Source organism: Thermobia domestica, chromosome 10, assembly GCF_964235325.1.
Source record: "Thermobia domestica chromosome 10, izTheDome1.hap1.1, whole genome shotgun sequence".
NCBI classification, from domain to species: domain Eukaryota; kingdom Metazoa; phylum Arthropoda; class Insecta; order Zygentoma; family Lepismatidae; genus Thermobia; species Thermobia domestica.
Genome location: NC_137463.1, coordinates 254403712 through 254416160, shown reverse-complemented (window position 1 = coordinate 254416160; position 12449 = coordinate 254403712). Strand labels below are relative to the sequence as shown.

General features: G+C 36.3%; 1 protein-coding gene across 1 annotated transcript in view; it reads left to right on the top strand.

Moving 5' to 3' along the window:
• Positions 1–327: 327 nt before the first annotated feature.
• Ipk2 (Inositol phosphate kinase 2) overlaps positions 328–12449 on the top strand; it is a 121682-nt gene continuing 109560 nt past the window's right edge. Inside the window, exon 1 of the mRNA XM_081729485.1 lies at positions 328–705. Within this exon, the coding sequence (XP_081585611.1) occupies positions 688–705 (18 nt within the window). The 5' untranslated portion in view covers positions 328–687. The remainder of the gene's footprint in view (positions 706–12449) is intronic.

Sequence of the window (12449 nt, the reverse complement as noted above, 5' to 3'; positions counted from 1 at the left end):
GTTGTAGGCGTATCAAATCTTATCATCTACAACACAGTCAGGTTCTGTCACGGTCTCTGTACAAAACATTCAGTTTACAGCGTCGTAAAATATCTGTATTAATATCCACAAAAATATCTTATCATACACATATGCTATACTAAGAACTAAAAAAAAATCCTCCTGAAATCTCAAGTAAGAATCAAGATAGTATTCAATGCCAAGTAACATATGTATGTGGCATTTAGAATATATCACAACTGCGTCACAGCTGCTAACAGGTGCAGCAATATATCATCTTTCTCTCTGTCTGTCTGTCTAACAAGCCTCACCTATAACGTTACTTGCTGATACCTGTCGAATTGGTGGAACAGCTTTAAAGCGAAACGAGCTGTAACAGAATATTAGGTGAAGGCAAGTGAGTTCCTTTCGGGCTTTTATAAAGTGTGTGGGAAATACACAATTTATTGTTTCCTCTTTCTTTAAAAAGTTCTTCTCTTGGTGCTGTGTTAAGTAACTCGTATTATTATTACCTGTTTCCTTTGACACTTTCTGAGCGTTACATAACTCTAGCTTTTTTTCTTCTGCTTCTTGATTTTCTTACGTCGTCGTGACTCAGTTGTTTGTTCGGTGTTAAGGGGTGTGAACGCTCAGTGAATACGCATTGGTTGGACATAGTCTTAACATATTGTTGCTGAACCATAAATAATGAAGCGTTATAAACGGGTAAGTGTGAAATTTTTGTTATTATTTTTTTTGTTGTTGTTTTATCTTTTAATTTTGGGTGAATATACAAATTAGTATTATTTATTTGTTATTCACTATCAACTCACGTTGACTGGCATCAAACCAGACAACGTTTGTATCCAGTGACGATTCCTGAGGGTAGCCTGGTACAATTTTTTCTTCTTAGCTATGAAATCCTCCACCCTGGGGCCATACTCCAAATCATGTTCAAAAAATGAAATGAAATCTTTGTTTTACGTCCCACGTTTATGCCGGTTAGGCTAAAGGAGACGGTGAGAAATGAATGGAATGGTGTAATCAAGAAAGTGGGAGAACCCAGAGAAAACCCACGAACACGGTGTTTGTCCAACACAAAGTACACTTGGCGGGAGCTGGAATCGAACCCGGGACCCCAAGCACCAAATCATGTTCAATGCAGACTACCAGTATTTGCCCAACATAACTTTTCACACCCCGCATACTGAAAGTTCTCCCTTCCCCAGAACAAAATAAAATCACAAGTATTCGTAAAAAAAAAAAGAAAAAAAAAAGAATGAAATGAAATCTTACGTCCCACGGTTATGCCGGCTAGGCTAAAAGAGACGGTGAGAAATGAATGGAATGGTGGAATCAAGAAAGTGGGAGAACCCCGACCAAACCCACGCACACGGTTTGTCCATCACAAAGTTCGTTGGACGCGAGCTGGGATCGAATCAAGGATCCCATGCACCAAAGGTGAACGCTCTACCACTGAGCCATCGCGGCCCCCACAGCTTTTCGTATCAACGTTAACAGCATTATTGTTGATACCATCTAGATTTGTTAGATCTTACGTTTTTCTCGTTTGCCAGTCTTTACATTATAAGTTTTAATTTTTCTCGTAGCGATTTCTTCCGTTTTTTAAATATTCCCATTAATCTTCATCCATCATGGGCCCCGGTGGCTGAGTGGTAGAGCGTTCAACTTTGATGCATGAGGTCCCTGTTTCAATCCAAGCTCGAGCCAAGTTAACTTTGTGGTGGACAGACACCGTGTGCGGGGATTTTATCGGAATTCTCCCATTTCTTCCCACTTTACTAATTACACCATTCCGTTCATTTGTCATCATCACCGTCTCCTTTAGGCTATCTGGCATAAGCGTGAAACGTACAACAAAGATTTCATTTTTCTTCCATTATCATTCACTTGCTTTAATCGTTGTGTCCCTTAACCTAAAGGACATAATGGACGTTAAACGGAAATATTTCATTTTCTTAAAAAAAAAAAAAAAAAAAAACTTAAATAAAATGAAAGAAGTTATAGTCTGGAAACTTCATTTTTTTAAATATAAGTTACTGCATTTTTGCATTTCTATTAAAGAAACTGATTTTTCACTGACTGTCAATTGAACCCAACGACGTAATTTAATGATCAGAAACAAAATATGACGCGTTTCTAACCGGAGACCCAATCCTATAATTAAAGGATAATTTTATTGCACCATCTTCTCTTTACTTGTCAACGCAGCCTCGATCATGTTGCAACTTTGATCGACTTTTTGTTTTTAAAGAATGAGGTTCAGTAATACTGTATTTCTTTAGTAGGGAATCCAACACCGTCATTTATTGAATTAGAAATAAAAAATAAATGAATCTTTTAGTTTAATGTCCCATCACTATGCACTTTAGGCTAAAGGAGAGGATGTTTAAGGCAAGTGAATAATGATCGAATAATTGGTGGAATGGAAATGTGGAAGGAAATTGAAGTACCCGGGGAAAATCTACGGACACAATGTTGTCCATCACAAGCTTACTTGACCGGGAAAGAACCAGTAACCTCACGCGCTAGGGGTAAGAGCTCTAACATTGACCCACTGTGTCCCCCCAAAATGGCAACTGCAAGATCGCATCAAACCCTGTAACATAAGAGAGAATGAGTACATCTCGTTCGATAACAAGCGCCAACCTAATTTGAGATAGAAGTTTCAAACTTTGTTTTAAAAAAATGTTATTATCACTGTTAGTTCTAAACTCTTACACTGGTTTTAAAATGTCTGGATGAACAAGGATTAATTTTGGTATAAACATTAAATGTGTACCACTTCCGATTCAAAAGTTATACGTTCCCAAACTGCAAGTAGCATTGTAGATTTAACACTCTGTAGTCTCGCATTATCCTTCTGTTGCAGGCAGTTGTTATAGAACTACTACTTCTGGTTTCAAAATTGAACTTGCATAATTTGGAAGTCTCAAATAGTTCCACAAATTTCAAACGAAACTCACTTCTTTTATTTATTAACTAGCATCAATTAATTACCGGCTTCGCTGGGTTAAAAATGATAATGATAATATGTTCCGGTTAATCAATCAATCACTTTTTACTATTATTGAAGCACTCTTTGATACCGGTCATTTCCGATCATTTCCCTCTCTTCAAGTTGTAGGACTGAATTTGGATTTAATCGGCATCGGAACTGTCACTGTTCATCTCAGCGATCCCGAAAACTATGGATTCGATACTAATAACGGTCATTTTCGGTCATTTTTATTTGTCTCCCCACCTCTCCCTCCCTTAAGTTGTATCGTCAAAGTCAAATGACAAAAGCCATCCTAGGCCTGAACCTCATCTATGTTGAAAATTTGATCGAGATTGGTCGAGCGGTTCAACACTTATTAAGTCACAAACATATTCATTTTCATTTCTATATGTAGGGTCTATAGACTTAGTATCGGCTCCCAAAATTTTAATTGTGTACGTTGATTTATGGTATCTTTTCGTATATGAGCATTTGCATTGTCCCATCTCAATATAGAATTATTCGGAAGGGAAATGATCCTTATTTTACTTGCATTGTACACTTCTTTGTCAAAATTATATGCATAACATTATCCTTAAGAGCAAATGCTTAAACATTTACAAAATGAAATGAAATGAAATCATTGAGTTTTACGTCCCACGCTTATGCCGGCTAGGTTAAAGGAGACGTGATGATGAGAAATGAATTAAATGGTGGAATGAAGAAAGTGGGAGGAAACGGGAGAACCCCGAGGAAATCCACACACACGGTGTTTGTCCACCACAAGTCTCACTTGGCGGGAGCTGGGATTGAACCCGGAACCCCATACACCAGAGCTCTACCCCCAAGCCACCGCGACCCCTTGAACATTTACATTCTTAAGTGTGCATAGAAAATAAACTTATGAGATGTAATTTACATGCTCTTAAAAGTAAATTTAAAAAATGAAAAGAGAGCTTAAAGTTACTAATCCATAATAAACAATTATATTCTTTAACGCCACGAAAATTAATAGAGCGTTAAGTAATGCATGAGCGAGCATTAATGCGAGAGATAGCATACGCAACAAAAAACAGTTCTGGTGTTTAAGTAACAATAACTTGTGAATGTTTACTATCGTACCTTCGTTACATGTATTGTAAAATATTCCTTCTTTTCCGCTCATCGCGAACGCTTTATATTATTATTATTATTATTATTATTATTATTATTATTATTATTATTATTATTATTATTATTATTATTATTATTATTATTATTATTAAGTATTCCGCCTTTTGGCAGGTTCTGGAATTAATGAGGTTTTTCTCTCTCTCTCTTTCTTTTTTCTTTTCTTTTTTTTCCGGCCTAGAAATGTTTCTTTAACGTTTCTAGATCTTCACTTTCCTCTTTTAACTCCCAATATTTTCTTCTATTTTTCAAGTTATTGATCAGTTGTGTTCTTCTTCCTATTCCTCGCTTTCCTTCCATCTCTCCTTCTATAGTGGTACGAAGAAGAGAATTTCTTTCACTAGATGTGTTCAATCCAGTTGGCCTTCCTGCGAATGATGCTGGCTTAAAGCGTCATCTTCTCTCCTATCTGTTTTACAAATATCTTCGTTTGTTCTGAAATGTTCGTTTCTTTCCGTTCATCCCAAACGCTTCGTATACTATGTGCCAATGCAATGTATAATATAGGCTTATATAATTTTAAATAATTCATAAGTAGTATGAGTGTCACTGTTAGGAAAACTTTTCTAGGAGAACAAAAGTATCAAATGCATCAAATTGGCAACGAACAAAATAGTTTTTAAGTTTATGAATATTCGTTCCTCTGGATTTTCTCGAAAACTACGCATGATATTTTTTCTATTCAGGAAGATCTATTGATTGATATTATGTCTAATCTTTGGACATTTGTTTTTTGGTTAAAGGGTAATATTATTGTATAATTCTCTATACTCGTATTAACAAAATACTAAATACATCTGTAGTATCTGTTTTATGTTGTAATCAACAACAAAACATGGAACAGCATTTAGCAAGGGAAATTATGTTTAAAAGATACGAATTCAGCATTTAATAAGTAAGGCTGAGTGACTCGTGGCCAAGCGGTTGCTGATTTGGAGTAGTTGAGTGGCCTGAGCCATCGGCCTCATAACCGTGAGGTGAGTTATATCATGGGTTCGAGTCCCGCTGTTCAAGAGATATCTACATCTGAAAAACGTGAAATTCTATTTATAACGATGGAGACTCTTGTCCTTCACCCCTAAGCAGATTCTAAAATGGCGCCACTAAAGTAGTGATGACCGCAAAATAAGACAAAAACAGATAATTTTGTCTCATTTTCGAGGCGAGAATTAGAATTTGAAACAATATAGTACTTGAATTTCCTATTACGAGGGGGCATCAAATAGTTCGTGCAATCAGCTAGAAGTAACAAACTACGAACTCCCTCGGATATACATTTTATAGTTAAGTCCTTGTATGCTAACCACGCAAATTCTGCACTTGTTATAACAACCAAGGATGGTATAAATAGAAGATCTGCCCATACGTATCTTCATCCTATTAAATCGATGAAGCCAAAAAACAACCGAGCATCGGCACGTCTGGTTGGCTACTCTCATTTCTGTCATTGTTTGATTGGATACTTTCGTTTCCGCGATGATTGTTGGCTCAAAACATTGCGATCCTATTGGGCGGAATAGGCAGAGTAAGGGTGGCGAAACTGTGACGTATGGCTTCAAGATTTTGTTGTAAAGGCAGATCCTCTATTTTATGAGATCCTTGATAACAACTCTTCTTTCTTTCTTTCTTTCTTTCTTTCTTTCTTTCTTTCTTTCTTTCTTTCTTTCTTTCTTTCTTTCTTTCTTTTTTTTCTTTCTTTCTTTCTTTCTTTCTTTCTTTCTTTCTTTCTTTCTTTCTTTTCTTTTCTTTTCTTTTCTTTTCTTTGCAGGTAAATCACTCAAGGTGCGATGATTGACAAGCTTGAGGCATGGAGTGTGTTTAAGATCCTCCATCGTCATGGGAAATCAGCAGTCTCTGGGGATGAAAGCCTATCCTATGAGATGGTATTCAAGTGGAAACTGCAATTTCAAACTGGACATTTGACCTCCGCAGACGCCTCTAGATGAGTAACACTATCTTTGACTGATGATGCCGCCTTCACGAGAAAGTTGAGAAGATCATAATGGAAGGCAATAGAATAATGATTGAAAGTGTAATATGTGTGTAATATGTATGAGTTATGGGTCTGTCTGAAATAGTATTCCCATCAAGCTGCATCTTTGGAAAGTGTCAGCACAGTGGGTGCTACTACTGCTCACACATTTCCAGAAGAGAAATCCCGAGGACTCTGCAGGAGAAATGCTGCATCGCCTTAAGATGGATGAAGACTTTTTCAGCAGACGAGTGACAATGCTGACAAGTTGGATTTATCTTTATGACCCAGAAACAGAGGAAATGAGCAAATAACAAAAACACCCCTCCTTCCTCGTAAAAAGTACGAATACAGAAGACTACCGGCAAGGTGATGCTTTCCGTTTTCTGGGACTGTGAAGGACTCATCATGACAGATAACCTACCACAGGGGCAAACTATTACCAGTAACTATTATTCCCATCTGCTGACTAAGTTACAAGAGTAATTAAAGAAGACACGTCGTGGCTTTGTCACAAAAGGTGTGCTTCTGTTGGCAGTCAATGCACTATAGTGCTGCCAAAATGTCTTGAGCCATGGCAAAAATGCGAACTAAAGCTCACACCCTCACACACTCTCGCGTTCAGCCAATGGGGGTCAGCTGTTGCTAAACGAGAGAGGAGATGACAAAAGGGAGTGCAATTCCTTCAGTCGACAGCAACACTTGGAACGGAAGACTATCAAATCAATGTGGTATATTTTTAGCTCATTCCACCTATGAATTTATGATGAAGGCAGTAGAATTAGGATATTAAATATTGCCCCACCTCCCATACTCACCGGACCTAGCATCAAGTAACTTCTTTCTCTTCCCAGAAATGAAGCGTCTACTCGAAGGACGCCATTTTGACAGAAGAGAATTACGTCATTTCTGAGACAACTATGGTTTCTAAACCAAATTGCAGACATTTACAAAACCGGCTTACGGAAAGTGAAGAACCCTGGCAAAAATGTGACGCTAGGCACGGTGATTACATAGAGGAGGAGTAATATCATTATGGTATCATAGTTCTCCAGAGTTGATTTATTCTAGGTTATTGCACGGACTTTTTGATACCTCCTCGTAATAAATGTAAAATTTTGCAACACGAATTCCGAAATTCAAGTAGGCTAAGTAAATTTACAAAACGGGATGAGATGAAACTTTTACGAGATTAACGAGACGAGGTTAAGATGAGAAAACATTGTTTCTCATCTCATGGACAACATTACCTCTATTTTGAAGGCATTTGGTAAGTTGTTTTCTACCACAATCTCGTATGGACACTTACCAAACTACAGTCATGAGTCATATATAGAAGCACGAGTTTTTCGCAATGCGCGATAAAACGAAATGCGTCAGAATTAAGTAATTTTCAGTTTCTTGGCGTTTTATGATATCCTATGTGTATTTTCATTGGTTTCCGGGATGATAAAACGCGAAATTGGCAGTTTTGCGCGAAATTTCTAACAATATGCAAAATAACGCGAATTTAAATATATATTTTCATTAATTTTAAAACGCAAGTTTTCCGCTGACAGAACGGTAGAATGTGGCATGAACAGTACATTTTGTTTGAAGTTCGTTGTAAGTAGTGCAACAACAAGCCGTGCCAATTCTGAGAGGGTATTTTTTTCAAGTATGGACTGATGATAAGTGACAAACGTACAACAACGATGAAAATGTGAAAACATTAATACGCTTATGTTTAATGCTTAAATATAACTTGTGCCTATGTGTTTTCAGAAGGTAGCAAAACTTTCCTACTCATACGAAGTTTAGTTACTGATTTTCCTTCAGTTTGAATTTTAAAAATATAATTTTCTATAAGTGAAATTTACAATGTCAAGTGAAGTATTCAAAGTATTTTGTTTTTAGGTAATTAATGGTTTATTTCTGTACTGTTCTATGAATAAAAGAAACAGCTATAAAAATGTCAGGAAATATCTTTTCCGCAAGAGCTATAGAATGTAAAACGTTTGGAAAATGCGACAAAACGCGAAATATGAAAAATAAAACGCGAAAGTTTCAAATTCTTAGGGCAAAAAAAGTCATGCCTCTAGTCATGTATTCGTTAAATAAAGATGGAAGAAAAATTGATTAACGCCAAACAAAACGTACGAAAATACATTTGTTCATCTCAAACTCGCATGGTTTGGTATCTAAACTGGGACTTTAGTAATGGGTGTATTATTATATTCCTGTAAAACCGTCTTTACTGCGGCTTATACAGAATTAAATACTTTACAACGAAATGAGAGACGTCAGTACTTTCATTTTTACACATTACTACAGCCATGTGTACAAACCGGGCAGCAGGGTTGATTCTTGCCATTTCATTTTTTGAATGTTTTTGTGTGAAACCACAATGAAAACATTTCCCATATCTCGATCACTCGGTGTGAAAGTTTTCCCGGAAAAAGAGAGGGCGTAGTTTAAAAAAAAATATAAAGTTCACTTCGGCATTAGCTTTCACGTTGGAACAGCAAGTGCAACACGAAGTATGTTAACGTAGCACCAAGGGCTAAGTTTTCAGTAAATTAGTAAGTAAATTATTTAGTTTTCTCATTTTCCTGTGCATTATTTTCATGTGAGTATACTACGAACGATTTTCCGTAAGGTATTTTGGAGAAGACGAAAGAAAATACTCGGGAAAATTTAATAGTGTGTCACAAACAGACCGTAGCGGCATCCAACTGTCTATGATATGCTTTCCCGCATCCCACTATTCGTAGATGCACATTCGCTTCAAGCGCAGTGTTGTTTTTAAGAACATTTTAGAAACAGTTAAGTGATTTTTTTTAAAGTAAAGATTCTTTGTTCTACTATGTGAAATATACACTAAGTTCCCAGTAACATCCAGCATCTCGCTCCTAAATGCAATACGTCATTTATAGGTGTGTTTTCCTGTCCACGAAACGCACAAGAGCTGGAATGTCAAACTTAGAATTGTTGTGCAAGTACTATTATATTACGTATATTGAAGTCACTGTTGTTAGCGATTATAAATGTCCTTTATTTAACTTGGTAACAGTGTCGCAACCTCACATTTACAAAATCGAACCACCCAGAACAAATGTGAGAAGTACAGTATCTTAAGAGAGAAAAATATTAGCTTTGAATACGTCCTTGTCTTTGTAATAATAGGCCTAATAATAATAATAATAATAATAATAATAATAATAATAATAATAATAATAATAATAATAATAATAATGTGTGCGTATCTGTCTGCCTGTCATTAGCTTTTCGCATATAAAGGAGTCACCTATAGCGACGAACTTTTGCATACAAATTAATCTTCTCCATATCTAATCACGCATGAAGCTCTTTTGTCGATTTTCAGCTCAGGTAGGAGTCAGATATTGTGATGTATAAAAATGTATGCACGTTGCTCATGGTCCCTACGAACTGTTGCATGTTTGCATCCTATACTCCGTCTTGATTGAGCAAGCTTACATAATAGCAGACGATAAAACCACTGGGAATTGAGTAAGGTCATTTTTTTGTCTGTTTTGAACTAAGACCCACCAATAACGTGTCCTTACAGCTAGTACATTTATACAAAACAACATGAGTGTGTCTGACATCAGATTGTCGCATACAAAGGAGTCACCTAGAGCCTTCAGAATCTGAAAATGAAATGAAATCTTTAAGTTTTACGTCCCACGGTTATGCCGGTTAGGCTAAAGGAGACGGTAATGATGAAAAATGAATGAAATTGTGGAATTAAAAAGTGGGAGGAAACGGGAGAAATCCGAGAAAAGCAACTAGCACGGTGTTTGTCCACTACAAAGTCCACACGGCGCAAGCTGGGATCGAACCAGGAACCCCAAGCACCGGAGGTGAACGCTCGACCATTGAGCCAGCGCCCCCCCCTTCCAGAATTTGTACAGAAATAAAATTTTCATGAGATCAAATAGCGTACGAAGCTATTTTTTTCTCATTTCCAACTCAACAAGGAATTGAAGGACTGACATTTTAGTACGTACAATTATGCACAGTGAACCGTATTGCTTTGGGATGGTCAACCCAACCGTTTTGCTCCTGTTGCAGGTTGTATAATTTCCACCCTGATTTTTTTCTTTTATTAACTTTATTATTCCAGTGCAAAGAACACCTGAGAATCAACAGGAAGCAATGTCACAGGTTTTGCTCAACGTTATAAGGTAACTGCAGGTATATACGCCAGTGCAGGTAACTACACCAAGTGTTCAGTGCTGGAACGTTTCCGACAATCGCTAGGATGCACCTCCAATATGGGCCACGAGCTTAGCCAAGTCTTATTTGACGAATACTCTGGAAAACAGCGCTGAGACGGCCACGCCGTGAAGTGTTGTTTGCTTCGGGAAGGTTCTTTGGAAGGACGTTATTATTTCAATAGAGATATGAATCCGTTAAAAGTACCGTGCTAACTCAGAACATTGCTGATTGTTTACAGCAATGTACGCCTTATTTCGTCTCCGTCTAGGAACACTGTTTTGTAAGTGTAATTTCAGTATTTGTGATTCCATGGCTACTAAATCAATACAAAGCATGGTGCAGAGAAATATGCCAAAACTTGTGCAGGACTGACTACAGAAGACAAAGATGTTTTCATTTGTCCCACATATTCCATATAATATCGGTGTAGTTTTTTTTTTTTTTTTTTTTTTTTTTTAAGTCACAGTACAGTGACACTGTTTGTTTATTTTCTTATGAACTAAAACTTTTCACTTTGGAACTTCATTGCAACTTTGGAGATTATCGTTTTTACATTTTATCTTTTTATCTTCATCTTGCACTTTGGTTATTCTATTCTTTTGCTGCAGCCATGCTTTGTAGTAATATTTGAATTCGTATAATACAAATGACGTAAGCAGTTTAAAGTTTATTACAGATTTCTAGTAGTATACTAGCTTGGCGTAATTACGTGCACGTGTTGTTAAATACGCCATTTTGTAACATTTTTTTTTTCTTTTAGCTTGGGTACCAAATAGAAGTGAGTCGCATCATTGCCACATTTTCTTTTACAAGCGGAAAAGGCTACTCTGCAACGCACATGTGTTGTTCTTTGTGCTTCATGAAAATTAAGGGCGTATAAAATCCAACACCCTTAAAATGACGTATTTACCTGCACCTACATCCTCGTTAATGGAGTCAATCCGTTAATATCTTAACAAATAACGATGACTTTAGCAGTAGCTGTCTATATTTCATTTTCTAGTATTGAAACAGAGAGTAATACAAGTTAGTCATCTCACTATTAAACAGCAACATTCTCCAGCGGTGACATCTACCGGACGAAATTGAAACTTCTAGTGAGTGATCCATTTTTTTTTTATTGCCTAACAAACCTTATTGACTTCTTATATTAAAGGGTTATTTGATAACCCTTTTCGGCCAAGTAGTCTTCCAAAACAAACTTGTATTACTCTGTATTGTATAGGTTATACACCTTTCATTTCGCTCGATAACCTTATAACAAATATGAAGTGCTAATGTGATTTACACAAGTTTTGTTTGTGAAACTTTATTGTTTTCTTTCTACGAACTTGTATCTTCATGTCACCTTCGCGCTCTGAACAAAGACACTAATGAGGCTTATGAGTTAAGAAATTAAAAAAAAAATAAAATAAAATAAAAATAAAAAACGATCAATGTACTCTCGAATTAATTGACAGGCGTGGGATTTCCAATTTCGCAATTTTCTTCCCAGAAACCTGTGTTTCAGAAATTCTATAACTAAGTTTTTCTATCCTCACTAATTTCATAATTTGTATCTATGTCGACTTTATTGTATGTTATTTAAGGTAGTTTACTTATAACGTAACGATTCAATTTAGTGCTTAGCTGGAGCTTATGGTATGGGTAGATGTACACAGGATTCGGGATACAAGAAAGGAAGTATTTACATTAACAGAATGTGCGATCTAATATTTAACAGAGTAATTTTTACTTATGCAGTGCATAAATATAGCTATAAACAATCTGTACCAATATAACTGTCACTTATTATCGGTAATGAATGATATATTTTCTAGATCCATAAAAGTTCTTTTTTATATATTTTCTCAGAAGCTATGCATCACAATTTACCTTTAAGCATGTCGTTGTATTAAGCTGACTCATATATGTCTTATTTTTGGATAATGTTTTAGTTAAATAAACATTAAAGATTAATGATAGAACGTACAACATTCTTCCGGCAGGACGCAACGTCCTAAAATCCTACTGTGTTTATCTATAAATAAGACTACCTTTTATACGTCCGGCAAGACAGAAACTTCTCCTGTCGAAAAGAGCATAAACTCCAATGTTAGCACAGAA